This window comes from Phyllobates terribilis, unplaced genomic scaffold (assembly GCF_046119375.1).
Source record: "Phyllobates terribilis strain yellow unplaced genomic scaffold, ASM4611937v1 Scaffold_71__1_contigs__length_7168151, whole genome shotgun sequence".
In the NCBI taxonomy this organism is placed as follows: domain Eukaryota; kingdom Metazoa; phylum Chordata; class Amphibia; order Anura; family Dendrobatidae; genus Phyllobates; species Phyllobates terribilis.
Genome location: NW_027362831.1, coordinates 6,239,068 through 6,262,431, shown reverse-complemented (window position 1 = coordinate 6,262,431; position 23,364 = coordinate 6,239,068). Strand labels below are relative to the sequence as shown.

The following is a 23,364-nucleotide window of genomic DNA, read 5'->3' as shown; positions in this document are numbered from 1 at the left end:
GTGATAACTGCAGCCAGTCAGCGGTCTAATGCGCTACAGGTGTGATGTCACCAGGGCTGAAAATTTAGTATCTAACAATTTTTCCGTGTCGCCATTTTCTGAGACCCGTAACTATTTTCATTCTTCCATCGATGGACCGGAATCAATGATTATTTCTTGTTTTCTTCTTTTTGTTGATACAATTTTGGAGGAAATATGACATTTTAATAGCTTTTTATTACATTTTTATGTGGAATTGTGGTGGCCAAAAACATTATTCCTAGTTTTTCGATTTGTACCATATGCAAAAAAATATTTCAAAATGTTATTAATTCAGGAAGTTATGTACATGGCAATACCGAATATTTTTTTAATGTACTGGGCAGCACGGTGACTCAGTGGTTAGCACTGCAGCCTTGCAGCGCTGGGGTCCTGGGTTCAAATCCCACCAAGTACAACATTTGCAAGGAGTTTGTATGTTCTCTCCGTGTTTGCATGGGTTTCCTCCGGGTTCTACAGTTTCCTCCCACACTCCAAAGACAAACTGATAGGGAATTGAGATTGTGAGCCCTGATGGGGACAGCAATAATTATGTATGTAAAGAGCTGCGGAATATGTTAGCGCTATATAAAAGTAAAGATTCTTATTATTATTATGTATTACATTTTGCTATTTACTTTGGGGGGGGGGAAGCGGAATCATATAAACATTTATTGTTTGTGTTTTTTTATATTTTGTCTTATACGGTACAGACCAAAAGTTTGGACACACCTTCTCATTTAAAGATTTTTCTGTATTTTCATGACTATGAAAATTGTACATTCACACTGAAGGCATCAAAACTATGAATTAACACATGTGGAATTATATACTTAACAAAAAAGTGTGAAACAACTGAAAATATGTCTTATAATCTAGGTTCTTCAAAGTAGCCACCTTTTGCTTTGATGACTGCTTTGCACACTCTTGGCATTCTCTTGATGAGCTTCAAGAGGTAGTCACCGGAAATGGTCTTCCAACAATCTTGAAGGAGTTCCCAGAGATGCTTAGCACTTGTTGGCCCTTTTGCCTTCACTCTGCGGTCCAGCTCACCCCAAACCATCTTGATTGGGTTCAGGTCTGGTGAATGTGGAGGCCAGGTCATCTGGCGTAGCACCCCATCACTCTCCTGCTTGGTCAAATAGCCCTTACACAGCCTGGAGGTGTGTTTGAGGTCATTGTCCTGTTGAAAAATAAATGATGGTCCAGCTAAACGCAAACCGGATGGAATAGCGTGCCGCTGCAAGATGCTGTGGTAGCCATGCTGGTTCAGTATGCCTTCAATTTTGAATAAATCCCCAACAGTGTCACCAGCAAAGCACCCCCACACCATCACACTTCTTCCTCCATGCTCCACTGTGGGAACCAGGCATGTACAGTCCATCTGTTCACCTCTTCTGCGTCGCACAAAGACACGGTGGTTGGAACCAAAGATCTCAAATTTGGACTCATCACCGTGTCTTTGTGCGAAGCAGAAAATGTGAACGGATGGACTCTACATGCCTGGTTCCCACCGTGAAGCATGAATGAGGAGGTGTGATAGTGTGGGGGTGCTTTGCTGGTGACACTGTTGGGGATTTATTCAAAATTGAAGGCATACTGAACCAGCATGTCTACCACAGCATCTTGCTGCAGCATGCTATTCCATCCGGTTTGCGTTTAGTTGGACCATCATTTATTTTTCAACAGGACAATGACCCCAAACACACCTCCAGGCTGTGTAAGGGCTATTTGACCAAGAAGGAGAGTGATGGGGTGCTACGCCAGATGACCTGGCCTCCACAGTCACCAGACCTAAACCCAATCGAGATGGTTTGGGGTGAGCTGGACCGCAGAGTGAAAGCAAAAGGGCCAACAAGTGCTAAGCATCTCTGGGAACTCCTTCAAGATTGTTGGAAGACCATTTCCGGTGACTACCTCTTGAAGCTCATCAAGAGAATGCCAAGAGTGTGCAAAGCAGTCATCAAAGCAAAAGGCGGCTACTTTGAAGAACCTAGAATATAAGACATATTTTCAGTTGTTTCACACTTTTTTGTTAAGTATATAATTCCACATGTGTTAATTCATAGTTTTGATGCCTTCAGTGTGAATGTACAATTTTCATAGTCATGAAAATACAGAAAAATCTTTAAATGAGAAGGTGTGTCCAAACTTTTGGTCTGTACTGCATATATATATATGTGTGTGTGTGTGTGTGTGTGTGTATGTATATATATATATATGGGCAGAGGAAGTGGGGGGGTAGGTAAGGTTGCAGCTGGACACGTTGTGGATGAGGGGAGGTATGTGTCCCCGAGGTACCAAGCTTCGGTGATGTAGGACCCGGAGAAGCAGGCTCCAGCACACATAGTGCTGAGAGGGAGTTAATGGGCCCGGATTAAAGGGCTGGGTTTTATGAGCAGCTGAAAGAGCTGGGGGGGGATCAGCTGCTCACTTACCTCCAGTCCAGGTCTTGGAAGGCCTGATTTAAGACAGCTGCGCCTCTCTCAGTGTGCTGTTTGCTGTGCAAGGTGAGCAGACCTTGCATGTGCTGCTCAGAGTCTGCTGGAGGCAGAGAAAAGCATCTGCATTTAAACGGCTGAGGCCGTGCTCTATATGGAACTGCTATTTGATGTTTTGTTCTGTTATACCTTTTCGGAACCTGAAAGAGGCTGTGATATTTTTGTCTCCTGCCTGGTTTATGGACATTTAATAAACCACCAGTTTGTTTGAACCTACGGACTGCATCCCTGTGTGAACCAGCGCCTACCGTAGAGCTGACCCCTCACAATAAATATATATATATATATATTTTTTTTTTTTTTTCCATTACTCTCCTTAGGTGTCCTGCCTATTTTTCCCCACTTCCACATAGTGCTATAACCATCTATAGTGTCCTATAAAGTATTAGCCCCCCCCCCCTCATTACCATATATGACTCGCCCCCTGGGCCGTGGGGCACTCGGATCCGGGCAATAGGGAAACGGTGGGAGTAGTAGTGGCAACCCGGTTCCGTGGCTCAGGGTGGTCAGGCCAGTGGTAGTCCGTTATGTGCTGATGTTTATGTCTGACTACGCCACCCGTGGATTGCGGTTATTAGGAACCGCCGCTGCATGCAGACCGCTGGGGCTGATGAGGTGTGCAGCTAGGGTAGTGTGACTCCCCACGGGAAGAGTGCGGCCCCAGGGCAGTATAGTGGATGGTGGGAGTGATGGTAGTGAGAGTCCCAGTGCTGGTAGCGCTGGAGGAGCAAGGAGCACACAGACAACAGGTTGCAGTCCAGGGTCTTTACTAGAACAGGTAAACTGACCCACAAACAGTCCCGGCTAGGAGGGGACCTGGATGTCTGAGAGCAACGGGGAAATTGGCCCTGGTCAGGGTGAGGGTGTAGGCCTACCGTGCTTTCTGCGCTCCTTCTGGCTATCTCCTCCTTATAGAGTAACAGCCCACGTTTCTGAGCTTTCCGTGTATTCTCGCCTGTATGGCCTGCGACGTGGGTTCCTTTCTGCTCCCAGCCTTGTACGGCTTTACTGGTCCCTTCGGTTGTGGCAGGGCCTCCAGGCTTCTTAGGCCAAGGAATATACAGTCCCTTGCGGACTGGTTCTCTGCTGGGGGATGTGGAATCCTTCCAGCCTCAGACACCAAAGTCTGGTAAACTAAGTCCGTTTCTGCCAAGACAGGCTCTCTTCGCCTCTTGTCTCTGGCTTGTGGCTCTCCTCCTGCCACACTTCCTCTTAGGTGCAATCAACTTTCTGTCCCTGCTCCACTCTGGGACACGTCTCAGTGCTGAGACAGGCCATCCAGTTCTCTCTAACCCTGCCCCCAGTACCAGCTTTTATAGGGGCAGCCAGCTCCCCCTACTGGCCTGAGACAGGAGGCATTGCATACTAATGTTCGCCTGACTAGAGAACCTCCCCCTTGCTCTCAGACACAGCTTTAATACATTTTGTGGCATCCAGGCCAGGGTGACACATATACAGTAATGTTCCTCATCTTTGTTACCCCCATAGTTTTAGTGCCCCACACCACTAATAGGGTTCTTCTCCTCTTTTGCTGTATTCTACAGGATATGGTTGTAATCATTTATTTTTTGTAACACCTGAGCATACACTGCACCCTGCTAGGTGCAACCATGCCAGTGTTTCTTTTTGTATTACCATAAAAAAAACAGTGCACCCCTAATACACATTGAAAGAACTGAGAGATTTAAACTTGCTTATAACATATCATAATCACAATGGAGACAAGCTTCAGATTATTACCCAACTATTTTCACTTTTTGGCTTTGTCAGGGGTGAGATGTGGAATCCACGGTCTATGGATTGAAGGATGATTCCTGAACATTGCACCCATAGCTTGTAGCAGGTGAGAATAAAAAATAGGTTTCTTGATCACTTTGAAGCATACACTGTGTGCGCAATTATTAGGCTAGTGAATATTCTGACCATATCATCATTTTTATGTAGATTTTCCAAATACAAGCTGTATAAACTTAAATGTTTAGTGGATGAAGTAGATCAGCTGATGTGTATTTTGTAATGAGGGGTGTGTGGCCTATGGATATTGAAACCCTTTATCAGGGGGGTACAATTATTAGGCAGCTTGTTTTTCTCTGGCAAAATGGGCCAAAAACAGTTTTTACTGACTATAAAAACTCAAAAATGGTTAAGTCTTACAGAGGGATGCAGCACTCCTTAAATTGTTCAGATATTGGGTGTGATCACAGAACCTTCAAAAGTGTATATGATCACAAAAGAAAAAAAAGAATAGCATTAACTGCAAAAGATTTCAGAAGACTCAAATGTGAAGCATCCAGGAAGATATTATCCTCTTGTGCTGTCCTATTCCAGAACTACAGCCTTCCTGGAGGCCAGAAGTACAAAGTGTTCCGTGCTCAGAGACAAGGCTGAGGCTGAATACCGACCACCACTGAACAAGATACAACAAAAGACTTGTCCAAGAAATATTTAAAGACAGATTTTTCAAAGGTTTTATGGACTGATGAGAGTGATTCTTGACGGACCAGATGGATGGGCCCGTGGCTGGATCAGTAATGGGCACAGACCTCGATTTCGACTCCGACGTTAGCGAGGTGGAGGTGGGGACTGCTATAGGCTGGTATTATTACACATGAGCTAGTTGGACCTTTTCAAATTGAAGATAGATGGAAAATCAACTCCCAAACCTTCTGCCAGTTTTTAGAAGACACTTTCTTTAACCCCTTTACAGCCCATGACATATTAATACGCGTCTGTGCCCTGGGCTTTAAGAGCCCGACCAGTATTAGTACGTCATCGCGATCCTGCGCGCACACAGGCTGTGCGGGCGCGATCGCCGCCGGTTGTCAGCTGATTGTCACAAGTGGATTGAACATGTCAACAAGTGGATTGACTCACATCTGCAACCTCTGGTTGAATGTCTGCCTTCCTTCCTCAAGGATACTGGGGACCTTTTGAGGAAGGTAGGTGGTCTCTATGTTGAGGAGGATGCCATTCTGGTGACTGCAGATGTTGAGTCACTATACACAAATATAAGGCACTCTGATGGTCTCTCCGCAGTCAAATTCTTTCTTGATACGTCATCATTACCTATACCTCTGAGGAGCCTGATTCTTGAGCTGTTGGAGTTCACCTTGAACCATATTTTTTTCATTTTCAAGGGGTCCTATTTTCTGCAGCTCCAAGGGACAGCCATGGGCGCGGCCTTTGTGTCCGCTTATGCTAATCTGTTCCTGGGGCTGTGGGAAAGGGACCTCTGCCTGTCAGATTGTGTCCTTTTTTGGACGCACTACATCGATGACGTCCTTATAATCTGGCAGGGCTCACCCACTTCTCTTGAAAATTTTATGAATGAATTAAATTGTAATAACTATAATATCCACTTAACATATCAATTTGATCCCTATCGAGTGGAGTTTTTGGATGTCTCCCTGAGAAGGGATACATCTAATTGCCTACAAACCTCTGTGTTCCGTAAACCAACGTCAACAAACATGCTTTTGCATGCTAAATCTTCTCATCCTCGGCACATGATCCAGGCGGTACCTGTGGGGCAGTTCCTCCATATTCGGAGGATCTGCTCCACGGACACGGAATTTGAGAGACAGGCTGTGGAATTAAAGGAGAGATTCTATGCGAGACGATATAGCCGGCGAATGATTAAGCAGGCATATAGAAGGGCAAAGTCCTCCTCAAGACATGATTTGGTCTATGGGAGCCAGGCTAATAGAAATAAGAAGGAACAAGTACGTTTTGTTACCAACTTTAATTGCCAATTTCCTCGTTTGAGGAATATTTTGGCCCGTTCTTGGCACATCCTTAAAGCTGACTCAATAATATCACGCTTTATCTCGGATAGACCGTCTATTTCTATTAGACTTTCGAGGAACCTTCGAGATCATTTGGTACATTCACACTATGAGAATGCGGCAGGTATTACCACTTTTTTGGATGGACAACCCAGGAGGAGTGGGTGTGTACCGTGTCGTCGATGTGTAGCATGCCCTAACGTGGAACGGAGTGATACATTTTCTAAAGTAGATGGATCTAAGGTATATAGGATTAATAAATTCATCACGTGTACTACCAAATATGTGATCTATTTTGCGACATGCCCATGTGGTTTTATCTATGTGGGCATGACCACCCGCCAATTTAAGGTAAGGGTCCGGGAACATGTGTTGGCCATTTTTGCCGCAGTCGACCACATGGACACATCCACCGTGAAGACAATTCCACGCCATTTTAAGACCTACCACAATTGTGATGCCTCCCTATTTAAGGTAAGAGGTATAGACTGCATTATACCAGGTATACGGGGTGGAAAACTGGGTCTTAGATTGGCCCAGATGGTGTCCAGATGGATCTGGACTCTGAATACCTTATATCCAAACGGATTGAATGAAAGCATCAGTTATTCCCCCTTTCTCTGACCGGTCATCGGATAACCGGGTGTCTATGCGCGAGTGCGTCTATAAGGCATTCGCTCATGGTTACCCAGGAATATAATTATGGGATTCAGTGGATTACACTTTAGTTTTAGATGTTTTGTGTATGTTTTTATCATGTGATTTACTTTTGTTTTTTATAAAATTTTTATAGATTCATGTTGTGCTTTTGGGGTATTCTTCTCCCCTTTGTCACTGTGGACACTTTCTTATGGATATGTGAGAGGATTTCTTCTTGGATGACCAAAGACCAAATACCACTGCGAATTTTGAAAAGGAATAATCGGATATGGACATCTCTTGCTTTTTCATTGAATTTTATACCCGATTGTATGGAGGATTGCCCTGCATGATATGCTATGTTGGGGGTATAATGATATGTGACTAATTAACAATAGTTTGGGGTCAAATAAGCTGTGCGGGTATTAATTAATAATCTTGGGACCTCCTCTTGGATGTTTCCCGTTTTACACCATTGTTTATTTATTTTTTACCCTTTGAATATGATCAATTGTTCTATGCCAGGATCCCTATGACATTGTTTCCCTCATTAACATACCTTATGATGTCCGCCTCACACTTTTCTTCCCTTCTCCTCGTTTTCCTTTCTCTCCTTCCTTTCCACCCCTCCTTCCTTCCCCCCCCCCTTTTTTTCTTTTCCTCTCTTTTCTTTTTCCATGTCCACGTTCACTATGGGTGTTTTTATTCACCTCTCACAGTCATGCCTTGAAGTTTATATGCACAATATAGAAGGTAACATTGTAGCCAAGTACGCATGCGCGTCGCGGTGCCTTGGGTGCCCGCCGGCTCTCTGTATCTATAATGACGCTTGGCAATGCATTGCTTGCCGGGGGTCATGTGACGCGGAGGCTGGCCGGCGTCTTGGTCTCCGTGGTGACGCATGCGTCACATCCGGCTCCACGCGAGTGCCGTACAGCGTTGCCTGTCTCCAAGGTGATGGCAGCACTATTTCCGGCATGGAGCGCCGGCTGGCGCCTATATAAACCTGTCGCTCCATTTATCTTCATGCCCCCTGAAGAAGGGAGTGTGAAACGCACGTCGGGGCATCTCACTGCACTTGTGTGCTCTCCCCACGGGTCCCCCTGTCTCAAGCTTCCTGGATAGAACTCCGTGACTTGAAATCCCTGGTATGTATTAGCAATCAATACTTATCTGTACTCACTAGCATTTACTACAGGGATTGCTCATTGAAGGGAGTTGATGAGTAATTCCCTCTCATTTTACTCTTTATATATTATAGAGGTGATTTACTTAACTACCATGCATATATATATTTATTGACTTTGATTATTAACCACTGTTGCTATGACAACAACAGTTTGGTGTATTCTTTTTAAGCCTGAGTCATATGATTGTAATAGTTGGTATATGTGGGGTCCTTTGGGGTAGTGACTGTGTTTGTGAGAAGCTTTTTTATGCTACCACTGTTCTCAAGTTCACTTTTTCCCCCTTTTTTCCCCCTTTTTTGTGCCTTATATTTATAATAATTAATTTTTTAATAATAAACTTTATATGAATTTCTAAAGATAAATCTTTGGTAGTCCCTCTTTCGTTGTTTTCTTTGGTCTTCTTATTAAAATTTAACGATGGGATTCAATTAGTCCTTCCATGGATATATATATCATTGATGAATATTATTTACGATAAACCCCATTTGGGGCATATGCACTATCGTGTCCTATGAATTGTTATGGTTATGTGCAGGGAGCGGTCCCGCACCGCTCCCAGCACATTAACCCCCGCAATGCTGCGATCGAAGTCGATCGCAACATTGCGGTGGCAAGGGGAGGTGATCGGTATACTCAACTCCTCTTCCGGCCTCCAGCGCTGTCTGATGGAGCTTCCCGGGTGTTGCCATGACGACCCGATGTCATCATAACATCCGGGTCACCAGGCAGCAGGAACATTGTTTGGTCTTGCGCAGTGCACGACCACACAATGTTCTCACTGTGCAGCGCTGACTGCCTGCATGGCACAGGGATGGTGCTCCATCCCTATGCTGAGGAGGCGATCAGAATAAAATAAGTGAAAGTCCCATAGTGGGACAAAGTAAAAAAGTGTAAAAACTCTCAGAAAGTGGAAAAAATTTTTTTAAAAATATTTAAAAAAAAAAATAATCCACCAAAAATAAAAATATAATGTACCCATCAATAAATATTATTATGAAAAAAAAGCAAACAAACAATAAAAGTACACATATTTGGTATCGCCGCGTCCGGAACGACGTGACCTATAAAACTGTCCCACTAGTTAACCCCTTCATTGAACACGGTAAAATAAATAAATAAAAAACAAAGCAAAAAACAATGCTTTATCATCATACCACCAAACAAAAAATGGAATAACATGCGATCAAAAAGACGAATATAAATAAAAATGGTACCGCTGAAAACGTCATCTTGTCCCGCAAAAAACAAGCTGCCATACGGCTCCATCATCCAAAAAATCTAAAAGTTATAGCTCTCAGAATAAAGCAATGCAAAATAATATTTTTTTCTATAAAATAGCTTTTATTGTGTAAAAGCGCCAAAACATAGAAAAACGATATAAATGTGGTACCGCTGTAAACGTACTGACCCGAAGAATAAAGCTACCTTATCAATTTTACCACACGCGGAACAGAATTTAAAAAAAACAAAAAAACAATTCATGAATTGTTGGTTTTTGTTTATTCTGCCTCCCAAAAATCGGAATAGAAAGCGATCAAAAAATGTCACGTGCCTGAAAATGGCACCAATAAAAACGTCAAGTCATCCCACAAAAAACAAGCCATCACATGACTCTGTCAGCCAAAATATGGAAAAATTATAGCTCTCAAAATATGGCGATGCAAAAACTAGATTTTACAAAAAATGCGTCTTTTAGTGTGTGACAGCTGTCAATCATAAAAACCCCATATGATTCTGGTATAACTGTATTCGCACCACCCGAAGAATAAAGTCATCTAATCACTTATACCACAAGAGGAACGGCGTAAAAAATAAACTCTCGGGTTAGGGTTGTGCTAGGTTTAGGGTTGTGCTCTTTCAAAAGTAAGAAAAAAAGATGGCGATATGGCGACTAGTGTTGAGTGCAAGTGCTCGCTACTTGAGTTTGCATTGGGTGCTCTGGTATGCATTGAGTATCGTGGGTATTTCAGTGACATGCTCGAGTCTCCGCCCCATATGCTTCGCGGCCAAAAAAACGTTGCGGAGATTGCCTGCCTTGCCTGTTTAGACACACAGGGGCTCTACAAATACGACATGGTTCCAATTTGTTAGCGGACACCATGTCACGTTTGGAGAGCCCCTGTGTGCCTAAACATTGGAGCTCCCCACAAATGACCCCATTTTGGAAACTAGACCCCGCAAGGCACCTATCTAGATGCATAGTGAGCACTTGGAACCCCCAGGTGCTTCACAAATTGATTCGTAAGAATGAAAAAGTGGGAAAAAAAACACTTTTTTATTTTTACGGATTAATTTGTGAAGCACCTGGGGGTTCAAAATGCTCACCACCCATCTAGATAAGTTCCCAGGGGGGGGTATAGTTTCCAAAATGGGGTCACTTATGGGGGGTTTCCACTGTTTAGGCACATCAGGGGCTCTCCAAACGCAACATGGCGTCCGCTAATTATTCAAGCAAATTTTACAATCGAAAATTCAAATGGCGGTCCTTCCCTTCCGAGCCCTGCCGTGCGCCCAAACAGTGGTTTTTCCCCACATATGGGGTAAGTGCGTGCCCAGGGGAAATTGCACAACAAATTTTGGGGTCCATTTTTTCCTGTTACCCCTGCGAAAATAAAAAAAATTTGGTCTAAAGTAACTTTTTTGTAAAAAAAAGTTAAATGTTCATTTTTTTCTTCCACATTCAAAAAATTCCTGTGAAGCACCTGAAGGGCTAATAAAGTTGTTGAATGTGGTTTTGAGTACCTTGAGGGGTGCAGTTTTAGAATGGTGTCACTTTTGGGTATTTTCTGTCATAAAGACCTCTCAAAGTGACTTCAAATGTGATGTGGTCCCTAGAAAAATGGTTTTGTACATTTTGTTGGAAAAATGAGAAATCGCTGGTCAACTTTTAACCCTTATAGCTCCATAACAAAAAAAATTTTGGTTCCAAAATTGTGCTGATGTAAAGTAGACATGTGGGAAATGTTATTTATTAACTATTTTGTGTGACATATCTCTCTGATTTAAGGGCATAAAAATTCAAATTTTGAAAATTGCAAAATTTTCGCCAAATTTCCATTTTTTTCACAAATAAACGCAAGTGATATCGAAGAAATTTTACCACAATCCTGAAGTTCAATATGTCACGAAAAAACAGTCTCAGAATCAGTGGGATCTGTTGAAGCGTTCCAGAGTAATTACCTCATAAAGTGACAGTGGTCAGAATTGTAAAAATTGGCCTGGTCATTAATGTGCAAACCACCTTGGGTTGTAAAGGGGTTAAGCAGAGGTACAGAAAAAATCTACATCTTTAAAAAAACAGGATTGTTCTGCGGGACAATGCTCAATCACAGCATTGAAGTCTTCATTGCTCAGTGCCCGGAAATATTTTAAAGATGAAAGACTAATGACATGACTTTTTCCTCACTGGACCTAGACCTTACTGAGAACTTTCGAGCTTTTCTTAAACTCGAGATTTATGGTGAAGGAGAACAGTCCCCTCTCTGATCAGTGTCTGGGACTATGGTTGGTGCTCCCCACAAAGATGAACGTCAACAGAGTAAGAAATGAATGGACTCCATGGATGAATGGCTTATCACTGGTGTTGAGAAGAATGGTGGCTATATTGGTCACTGATATATATTTATTAAATGTCAGAAATGTATTCTATAACAGATGAAAATAAATAATTAAGATGGAAAATTTTCATTTTTCATATAGTTGCATAATAATTCTGGACAGAGATATTCTGCTAAGACAACACCTCACGTTTACTTTGTTAAATATTCAGGTTTCAGGTTTATTACCCTTTGGATTGACCGACAGCACTGGAGATGTGAAATAATAAAAGTAATCATCAAAAATACAAATTATCTAATAATTGTGCACACAGTGTAGAGAAGGTGGTGGAGTTAGAAGAACTTATCTTGGAGTGGTGAGATATAAACAAATAAACCATTAACATATTTTATTGGCTGTACAAAGACTGCTGTTTCTTTATATTGTTAAATTACCTGAATTATTTTATAACTTCCGTAATCCCAACTGATAGCACATAGGTATCTCTGTCTGACCTGAAGATGTATGAAGTGCTCTACCACATTATTGCTTCATACCGGCATCACAATGCTGTTAATTTTTTTTTATTACACAGAATTTTATATATTTTACACCAACTCATCTTCAATCCACTCAGATTCACACAATATGAGATACTAATAATTTATCTATATAATTTTCCTATAGAAGAATGGATAGAGACAGAAGGAAGATGGTGGAGAGGATATTACACCTCACCCCAGAGATCCTCTTCCGGCTTACTGGAGAGGTGAGAGATTCTGATGACGTCACATTACATCATTCTTATATATGGGAATAACAGATGGACAGAACTGGGGAGGTGAGGACTCTGGAAATGTCTGTAGTGAGATTTATTAATGTGTCTCTCCATAACCAGGATTACACAGTAGTGAAGAAGACCTCTAGTGAGCGCTGTCAGGACCCTGTGTCTGAAGGATGGGGAAGACCCCTGAGCCCAATCACTGGACCTCCACCTCACCCCCTGATACATGAGGACATCAATGACCAGAAGATCCTAGAACTCACCTACAAGATGATTGAGCTGCTGACTGGAGAGGTGACACTGCTGGGAATGCTGGGACATTATACAGTAACGCTATGAAGGGATCGGGGGGATGACGGTATCATTGTATGTGTCAGGTTCCTATCAGGTGTCAGGATGTCGCTGTCTATTTCTCCATGGAGGAGTGGGAGTATTTAGAAGGACACAAAGATCTGTACAAGTTCGTCATGATGGAGGTTCCCCAGCCCCTCACATCACCAGGTAATAGACAGGACTAAATACACACGGCCTATAATTATCTGTATGTAAAGAATGAATTCAGTCCCTGTATGTGTTTCCTCCAGATCTATCCAGTAAGAGGTCAACACCAGAGAGATGTCACCGTCCTCTTCTTCCACAGGACTGTAAACAAGAAGATCCCAATGTTCCTCAGGATCATCAGGTAGATGGAGAGAAGGTGTCATGAGCTCTCCCCTGTGATGTGTAGATGACTGTGAAGGTCTTGTGCTCAGTCTTGTTTTATCCACCAGTATTATATGTTTTATACTTGTGTAATGAGAACGGTGGAGATGGCAGGATTAGAGCTGATCATAGATGTGACTTCTCCATCTGTCTGTGACTTTTACAATATTTGTTTCAGGGTGAAGATCTGACCCATATTAATACTACAGAGGCATATGTGAGGGATGATGATCGGTGTAAGGAGGAGATTCCTACATATGACTACCCAGGTGAGTAGTAACCACTAAATGCAAAGAAGCCACAGATTCTTCTCAAGTACCGGCTGTGGCTGCTTTATCAGTGGTGTAGTGCTGTTGTGTCACAATTGTGTGATCACTATTTTACCTCTAGACCACAACATTTTCCTCCATCCAAAAATGTTCATATTACTTTTTGTAATTGTGAAAGACCTTTTCTGTAGGACTTACAAACTTGAGGATCCACCTACCCCCTGGGATTAGAAGACACTGACCCTTACCTGCCCAGATCTGTAAACTACAAAGCCAAATGACAGCGTACGTAGAATGTGCTGACAAGTGAGAAAATCAGTTGAAGAGAAAGTGGAGGGTAATGATGCTGTTGGCTTCCTAGAACCCTGATATCTTATTGGATGAATCTACCTTTTCTCCCTTCTGTGCTGCTGAATGTCCTCATATGGTCCCTACAAGACTAGGTCCAGTCTCCCTGACCTAACTTAACTTTTATGATCGACAACATTAAATGTGCAGTGAGGCCAAGTGGGAATTTCTGTACAATAACAGCAGAGTTTCCCTTTATGCTGACTTTTCAATATCTTTTAAAACTAACTAACTTCATACAGGATTGTGATAAACTATACAGAAAAGATTACACCTGTGCCATGATATATCTCTAAGCTGTGCGTGGCTGATGGCTGTAATATACATTTATTCACGCCTGCAGGAGATGTGGTGGCATGGCTCCAGCCCTGGTTTCATGGATTCACTCCACGTCATAAATTACATTATGTTTTCAGTCCTAAGGAATTCAGATTACTGCTCAATCTCTCCTGAAATGGGGGCGCTAATACTTTCTCTACTCTTCTGCTCAGGACTTATAGTAGCTCCAATGGTCCACCATAAATGAGTGCAACTCCGATTTAGTGTTGGAGCTCTCCCCTCTTACATATGTTGTTGTTTGGGATGTAACATATCTTTTATTCTGTCTTTTTTTTACAGGTTCATTCTGTATGATAGCTTTATTGTGGTGGGATCAGTCAGTAAATGAGCCGGGGTCACAACAGGAAACAAATACACAAGCCGGGAGCTGAGCACAGAGGACTGAACCAGAGGAGAACAAGGCTGTATCTGGCAGCTTCCGGCAATATGCTTCCAGCTTTAGTAGGGTGCGGTGCTTTCCAAATGGCTGAAGCAGGGAGCAGATTACTCCAGCTGGACAGCACACACACCCATACTGGCAGACTGGATGGTACTACTGGTCCCAGTCACCCTAATCTTAGTGGCTGGACAGAGCCTGCGCCGCCCAGAGCTTCTGATTCTGACGTCTCCTCCATCACCAGCGCCACCTGCAGGATGAATAAGGCGGCTCCTGGTGAGAGAAGCAGACGTCGCAGGAGCAGATCCCAGAGGAGATGGGACCCACCATTTGCAGAAGCCCTAATGTGACCAAATTGCAGAAAACCAGAGCAGTAGAAATCCCCATAAAGTGACTCCATTTTGGAAATTATAATCCTCAGTGAAATAATCTATAGGAGTAGGGACTATTTTGACTCCACAGGCACTTTCCGGAAATTAGCACGCAGTGGATGATGGAGAGTGAAAATTACAAATATATAATTTCATTACCCAACACATAGTGCCCAGATTGTGCTCCAGGAGACACACACCATAAATTAAGTGGGTTCTTCTCACTATAGTAATGCCAAATACATGGATGATAAATGTGGTTTGGGCGCAAGGCTCAGTAGCGGAGGGGAGATTTGATTTTGGCAGAGCGGATATTGCTGGATCGGTTTATTGATGAGTAGAAGCTTTTATTGGTATAATTTTCACGTACATAACATTTTTTGATGGCTTCTTATTCCATATTTTGGAGGCTGAATGAATAAACAGTTGAACACTACGCTCCACTGGTTTATTCTTTGAGGTTTTTAATTAGACTGTGAACTGTCATTCTGTCAATAACTTGTCATTTCTACAGACATTTTAAGAAGAAATGTTCAAAAATATAAATTGAAGGATATTTTATTCAAAGTTAATAATTGTTTTTTTTTCTTGGCAGATGACTGTACCAGGAGATCAGAGGGACAGGAGATTTTTAAATCGGATGATCTTGAGATCCCACAGGATACAATTGAAGTGAATATGATTACTCCAGATATACCATCATCCATTCACAGCAAAGATCTGTCATCTGATCCTTTGAAACAGGTCCTGTCTTCTGATTCATTACTGACTACTAAGGAAAGTCAAAATAAAAAAATAAGCATTAAAAAACAAACTGCTCATAAAGGAAAGAAGTCATTTTCACTTTCAGAAAATGAAAATAGTTTTACCCTCGAAAAGTCTATTCTTAAACATCAAAAAATTCACACAGTGGACAAGAGATTTTTTTGTTCCAAATGTGGGAGATGTTTTAACCAGAAATCAGATTTTGTGAAGCACCAGAGAACTCACACAGGGAAGAAGCCTTTTTCATGTTCAGAATGTGGGAAATGTTTTAACCAGAAATCAGATTTTGTGAAGCACCAGAGAACCCACACAGGGGAAAAACCTTTTTCATGTTCAGAATGTGGGAAATGTTTTAACCAGAAATCAGCTGTTGTTATACACCTGAGAACCCACACAGGGGAGAAGCCTTTTTCATGTTCAGAATGTGGGAAATGTTTTAGACATAAATCAGTTTTGGTTAACCACCAGATAGCCCACACAGGGGAGAAGCCTTTTTCTTGTTCAGAATGTGGGAAATGTTTTAGCCATAAATCAGTTTTGGTTAACCACAAGAGAACCCACACAGGGGAGAAGCCTTTTTCATGTTCAGAATGTGGGAAATGTTGTAACCAGAAATCAGATTTGATTAACCACCAGAGAACCCACACAGGGGAGAAGCCTTTTTCATGTTCAGAATGTGAGAAATGTTTTAACCAGAAATCAGATATTGTTGTACACCTGAGAACCCACACAGGAGAGAAGCCTTTTTCATGTTCAGAATGTGGGAAATGTTTTAGCCATAAATCAGTTTTGGTTAACCACCAGAGAACCCACACAGGGGAGAAGCCTTTTTCTTGTTCAGAATGTGGGAAATGTTTTAACAATCAATCGGTTTTGATTAATCACCAGAGAACCCACACAGGGGAGAAGCCTTTTTCATGTTCAGAATGTGGGAAATGTTGTAGCCAGAAATCAGATTTGATTAACCACCAGAGAACCCACACTGGGGAGAAGCCTTTTTCATGTTCAGAATGTGAGAAATGTTTTAACCAGAAATCAGATTTTGTTAAGCACCAGAGAACTCACACAGGGGAGAAGCCTTTTTCATGTTCAGAATGTGGAAAATATTTTGATCGTAAAATTATTCTTGATGGCCACAAGAGAACTCACACAGGGGAGAAACCTTTCTCATGTTCAGAATGTGGGAAATGTTTTAACCAGAAATCAGCTGTTGTTATACACCTGAGAACCCACACAGGGGAGAAGCCTTTTTCATGTTCAGAATGTGGGAAATGTTTTAGACATAAATCAGTTTTGGTTAACCACCAGATAGCCCACACAGGGGAGAAGCCTTTTTCATGTTCAGAATGTGGAAAATGTTTTAATCGTAAAATGATTCTTGATAACCACAAGAGAACTCACACAGGGGAGAAACCTTTCTCATGTTCAGAATGTGGGAAATGTTTTAACCAGAAATCAGATTTGATTAAGCACCAGAGAACTCACACAGGGGAGAAGCCTTTTTCATGTTCAGAATGTGGAAAATGTTTTAATCATAAAATTATTCTTGATAATCACAAGAGAACTCACACAGGGGAGAAACCTTTTTCATGTTCAGAATGTGGGAAATGTTTTAACCAGAAGTCAGATTTGATTAATCACCAGAGAACTCACACAGGGGAGAAGCCTTTTTCATGTTTAGAATGTGGAAAATGTTTTAATCGTAAAATGATTCTTGATAACCACAAGAGAACCCACACAGGGGAGAAGCCCTTTTCATGTTCAGAATGTGGGAAATGTTTTAACCAGAAATCAGCTTTGGTTAAGCACCAGAGAACTCACACAGGGGAGAAGCCTTTTTCATGTTCAGAATGTGGGAAATGTTTTAACCAGAAAGCGCATCTTAATAGCCACCAGAGAACTCACACAGGGGAGAAGCCTTTTTCATGTTGAGAATGTGGGAAATGTTTTAATTGTAAAATGATTCTTAAGAGACACAAGAGAACCCACACAGGGGAGAAGCCTTTTTCCTATTCTTTTTTTTTTAATCCAAGACATTTTTATTGAGATTTTTTCATTAGTTTTTTTTTTACAAAACAATAAACCAGTACATACAATAATAAAATAACATACCATAGGGATGAGATACATGCATCTCTCCTATATATCCTTATAGCTTGCCCATTACCGTCTGATAACTTGCAGTTACTATATCTAACAATTAACATTCTACATTCTTGAAATCTCTTATATAACCATAATATTGTAATAAACATTATAATCCTATACACATATAGGTGTGCTATATTACCCATACCACATGTTAGAGAATTCCAATACACATTACAATGAAACATTAGACCTCGCCAATACCCCCCTTCCCCCATAAGTCATTGTCTCTCCTACAATATCCCCCTTGATGGCATTCCAGGTGTTTCCAACCATAAGCCCCATATTTTCTCATATGTATTCATTGAGTTTTGTTTTTTATATACCCCTTTTTCTAATCTGATAATATTATTTATCCTATTTTTGCGTTCACTAATTTCTGGAGGCGAGGGGTTAATCCATTTGGATGCAATATGTCTCCTAGCTTGAAATAAAATATGTGAAATCCCTATTGACATTGGGTTAAATTCCATATCATCCTCTAATATACCTAATAGGCATTTTTTGGGGTCTGGTTGAATATCTATTTTATATACCCTCTTTATAATAGACAGAACTCCTTTCCAGTATTTACCTATCTCCCGGCATTCCCATAGCGGATGTAATAGGCCCGCAGCATCCATTTTACATCCTGGACATTCAGCCGCAGTCCGGTATCCTATGTTACATAGGAATCTAGGCGTCTTATATTTCCTATGTATTAATATGATCTGGGAAAATCTCTGAGCCTCATTTAAAGATAATTGGGGTACCAGTTCTAATACCGCTCTCCATTGATCCTCAGAAATTGGACCTATATCTCCATCCATTTTTGTCTAGCTGGAGAAGGAAATATTTTTAAATAATTATCAAGAAGGACTCAGTAAATATCAGAAATACGACCCTTAGGATTTCCCTTCTCTAATACCAACTTAACAAAAGTATTATTTTCTACCCAAAAGGGCGTCCATCTTGATTGTGCATTAAATGAATGCCGAAACTATAGATATTTATACAATTGTTTGTCATCCCAAATCCCCCCTTTAATTGATCAAAGGACTTAAGTATTCCTTCAGACAATATGTTTTATATCATATATATGTGTTATATTGTATATATTCCTTTATCCACTCAACTCCGGAATCCCTCTAATTTATAGACCTCTGCATATTTATTATTAAACCATATAGGTGTAGATTCATTGCAGTCTCCTATTTCCATTATATCTTTACCCCTATCCCAGACCTTGTAGAGTAGAGCAAGTGTAGGGTATATTGATTTCTTGTGTGCGAGGTCATTCAGTTCCACTATATGAATAGGAATATTCCACGGTGTTCCTGAGGTAATTAACCCCTTAATACTATTTGGGTTTGCAGCGCTTTGCCACCCACCCAAATGTTGCAATTGCGCTGCCATATAATACTGTGGGGCAAGAAATTCTTTAGTCAGCCACCAATTATGTAAGTTCTCCCACTTAAAAAGATGAGGTCGGCCTGTAATTGACATCATAAGTCAACCTCAACTATGAGAGACAAAATGAGAAAACAAATCCTGAAAATCACATTGTCTGATTTGGAAAGAATTTTTTTTCAAATTTTGGTGGAAAAGAAGTATTTGGTCAATTACAAAAATTCATCTCAATACTTTGTTATATATCCTTTGTTGGCAATGCCAGAGGTCAAACATTTTCTGTAAGTCTTCACAAGGTTGGCACACACTGTTGTTGGTATGTTGGCCCATTCCTCCATGCAGATCTCCTGTAGAACAGTGATGTTTTGGGGCTGTCGCTGGGCAATACAGACTTTCAACTCCCTCCAAAGGTTTTCTATAGGGTTTAGATCTGAAGACTGGCTAGGCCACTCCAGGACCTTGAAATGCTTCTTACGAAGCCACTCCTTTGTTTCCCTGGCGGTGTGCTTGGGATCATTGTCATGCTGAAAGACCCAGCCACGTTTCATCTTCAATGCCCTTGCTGATGGAAGGAGGTTTGCACTCAAAATCTCACGATACATGGCCCCATTCATTCTTTCATATACACGGATCAGTCATCCTGGTCCCTTGGCAGAGACACAGCCCCAAAGCATGATGTTGCCACCCCCATGCTTCACAGTAGGTATGGTGTTCTTTGAATGCAACTCCGCATTCTTTCTCCTCCAAACACGCCGAGTTGTGTTTCTACCAAACAGTTCTACTTTGGTTTTATCTGACCATATGACATTCTCCCAAAACTCTTCTGGATCATCCAAATGCTCTTTAGCAAACTTCAGATGGGCCCGGACATGTAATAGCTTACGCAGAAGGACACGTCTGGCACTGCAGGATCTGAGTCCCTGGTGGCGTAGTGTGTTACTGATGGTAGCCTGTGTAACGTTGGTCCCAGCTCTCTGAAGGTCATTCACTAGGTTCCCCCTGTGTGGTTCTGGGATTTTTGCTCACCTTTCTTGAGATCATTTTGACCCAACGGGGTGAAATCTTGTGTGGAGCCCCAGATCGAGGGAGATTATCAGTGGTCTTGTATGTTTTCCATTTTCTAATTATTGCTCCCATAGTTGATTTCTTCACATCAAGCTGCTTGCCTATTGAAGATTCAGTCTTCCCAGCCTGGTGCAGGGCTACAATTTTGTTTCTGGTGTCCTTCGACAGCTCTTTGGTCTTCACCATAGTGGAGTTTGGAGTGTGACTGTTTGAGGTTGCGGACAGATGTTTTTAATACTGATAACAAGGTCAAACAGGTGCCAGTACAACAGGTAATGAGCGGAGGACAGAGGAGCCTCTTAAAGAAGTTACAGGTCTGTGAGAGCCAGAAATCTTGTTTGTTTGTAATTGACCAAATACTTATCTTCCACCAAAATTTGAAAAACAATTCTTTCCAAATCAGACGATGTGATTTTCAGGATTTGTTTTCTCATTTTGTCTCTCATAGTTGAGGTCGACCTATGATGTCAATTACAGGCCTCTCTCATCTTTTTAAGTGAGAAAACTTGCACAATTGGTGGCTGACTAAATACTTTTTCTCCCCACTATATATTAGTGCATTAAAAATTGCCAAAACACCAGATTCCTTGTCACTTTGTAGTTATTCACATTTTATCCTAGCCGATTTCTTTTTCCATATAAGAGAATGAAACTTGCTATGAATTTTTTGAAAATGGGAATTATGGATCCAAATAGGGGCATTATGCAGAATGTATAAGAGTTGGGGCATCAATATAATTTTTAATAAGTTCCCTCTTCCTACAGCTGATAATGGTAATCTCCACCACGCATCGATTTTCTTTTTATACTTTTCCAGAAGAAGATATACAGTACAGACCAAAAGTTTGGACACACCTTCTCATTTAAAGATTTTTCTGTATTTTCATGACTATGAAAATTGTACATTCACACTGAAGGCATCAAAACTATGAATTAACACATGTGGAATTATATACTTAACAAAAAAGTGTAAAACAACTGAAAATATGTCTTATATTCTAGGTTCTTCAAAGTAGCCACCTTTTGCTTTGATGACTGCTTTGCACACTCTTGGCATTCTCTTGATGAGCTTCAAGAGGTAGTCACTGGAAATGGTTTTCACTTCACAGGTGTGTCCTTTCAGGTTTAATAAGTGGGATTTCTTGCCTTATAAATGGGGTTGGGACCATCAGTTGTGTTGTGCAGAAGTCAGGTGGATACACAGCTGATAGTCCTACTGAATAGACTGTTAGCTGCTTTTTTCTTGCCATAATACAAATTCTAAGTAAAGAAAAACGAGTGGCCATCATTACTTTAAGAAATGAAGGTCAGTCAGTGCGAAAAATTGGGAAAACTTTGAAAGTGTCCCAAAGTGCAGTTGCAAAAACCATCAAGCGCTACAAAGAAACTGGCTCACATGAGGACCGCCCCAGAAAAGGAAGACCACGAGTCACCTCTGCTTCTGAGGATAAGTTTATCCGAGTCACCAGCCTCAGAAATCGCAGGTCAACAGCAGCTCAGATTAGAGACCAGGTCAATGCCACACAGAGTTCTAGCAGCAGACCCATCTCTTCAACAACTGTTAAGAGGAGACTTTGTGCAGCAGGCCTTCATGGTAAAATAGCTGCTAGGAAACCACTGATAAGGACAGGCAACAAGCAGAAGAGACTTGTTTGGGCTAAAGAACACAAGGAATGGACATTAGACCAGTGCAAATCTGTGCTTTGGTCTGATGAGTCCAAATTTGAGATCTTTGGTTCACAACCACCGTGTCCTTGTGCAACGCAGAAAAGGTGGACGGATGGACTCTACATGCCTGGTTCCCACCGTGAAGCATGGAGGAGGAGGTGTAATGGTGTGGGGGTGCTTTGCTGTTGGGGATTTATTCAAATTGAAGGCATACTGAACCAGCATGGCTACCACAGCATCTTGCAGCAGCATGGTATTCCATCCGGTTTGCGTTTAGTTGGACCATCATTTATTTTTCAACAGGACAATGACCCCAAACACACCTCCAGGCTGTGTAAGGGCTATTTGACAAAGAAGGAGAGTGATGGGGTGCTACGCCAGATGACCTGGCCTCCACAGTCACCAGACCTGAACCCAATCGAGATGGTTTGGGGTGAGTTGGACCGCAGAGTGAAGGCAAAAGGGCCAACAAGTGCTAAGCATCTCTGGGAACTCCTTCAAGATTGTTGGAAGGCCATTTCCGGTGACTACCTCTTGAAGCTCATCAAGAGAATGCCAAGAGTGTACAAAGCAGTCATCACAGCAAAAGGTGGCTACTTTGAAGAACCTAGAATATAAGACATATTTTAAGTTGTTTCACACTTTTTTTATTAAGTATATAATTCCACATGTGTTAATTCATAGTTTTGATGCCTTCAGTGTGAATGTACAATTTTCATAGTCATGAAAATACAGAAAAATTTTTAAATGAGAAGGTGTGTCCAAACTTTTGGTCTGTACTGTATATTCAGTGCAATGTAATCCGGAGATCTTTTTGTTATACTTATACTTGGTATTAGAATTTCTCAACCATTTGTATTTGTGTATGTTCTAATATGCTTGAATCAGGGATATCCTCAAATGGTAGAATAACCGACTTATCCCGATTAATGGACAGTCCTGACCATTCACCAAACTCTCCAATAATGTTCAGAATAGGATCAATAGTCTTCTGGATATCACCTACTGTACATATAACGGTTTGTGTATTATACAATCACTGTATTTTATGTAGTGTGGTCTCCCGCTTCTGCAGTGCCACCATGTAACCAATTGCTTGTGAAATAAAGGTTTTTGACCAAACTCGTGTTTGGTGTTTCTGCTTTGGGTTTCTGATTATTCCCAAATGGTCTGCCATTCATATCCTAGCATAGATATATCACCATCCTATTGGTACTAGACAATTGTCTGATACGTAGATACTTTCCTTTGGTTTGATATATATTACTTGCTTCGTTCAATTTTTATTTTTGTTGTGTTAACTCCTTTACCCCCTAAGGTGATTTGCACGTTAATGACCAGGCCAATTTTTACAATTCTGACCACTGTCACTTTATGATGTAATAACATTGGAACGCATCAACGGATCTCACTGATTCTGAGATTATTTTTTTGTGACATATTGCACTTCATGATAGTGTTAAAATTTCT

The 23,364-nt window shown here is 41.4% G+C and overlaps 1 protein-coding gene across 1 annotated transcript in view; it reads left to right on the top strand.

The window, feature by feature from the left end:
* The window catches only part of LOC141194467 (uncharacterized), a 29,144-nt gene extending 9,923 nt beyond the window's left edge, over positions 1-19,221 (top strand). Inside the window, exons 2-7 of the mRNA XM_073662391.1 lie at positions 12,358-12,439; positions 12,569-12,748; positions 12,832-12,955; positions 13,039-13,136; positions 13,335-13,425; positions 15,455-19,221. Of these exons, the coding sequence (XP_073518492.1) occupies positions 12,362-12,439; positions 12,569-12,748; positions 12,832-12,955; positions 13,039-13,136; positions 13,335-13,425; positions 15,455-17,556 (2,673 nt within the window). The 5' untranslated portion in view covers positions 12,358-12,361 and the 3' untranslated portion in view covers positions 17,557-19,221. The remainder of the gene's footprint in view (positions 1-12,357; positions 12,440-12,568; positions 12,749-12,831; positions 12,956-13,038; positions 13,137-13,334; positions 13,426-15,454) is intronic.
* Positions 19,222-23,364: the final 4,143 nt, after the last annotated feature.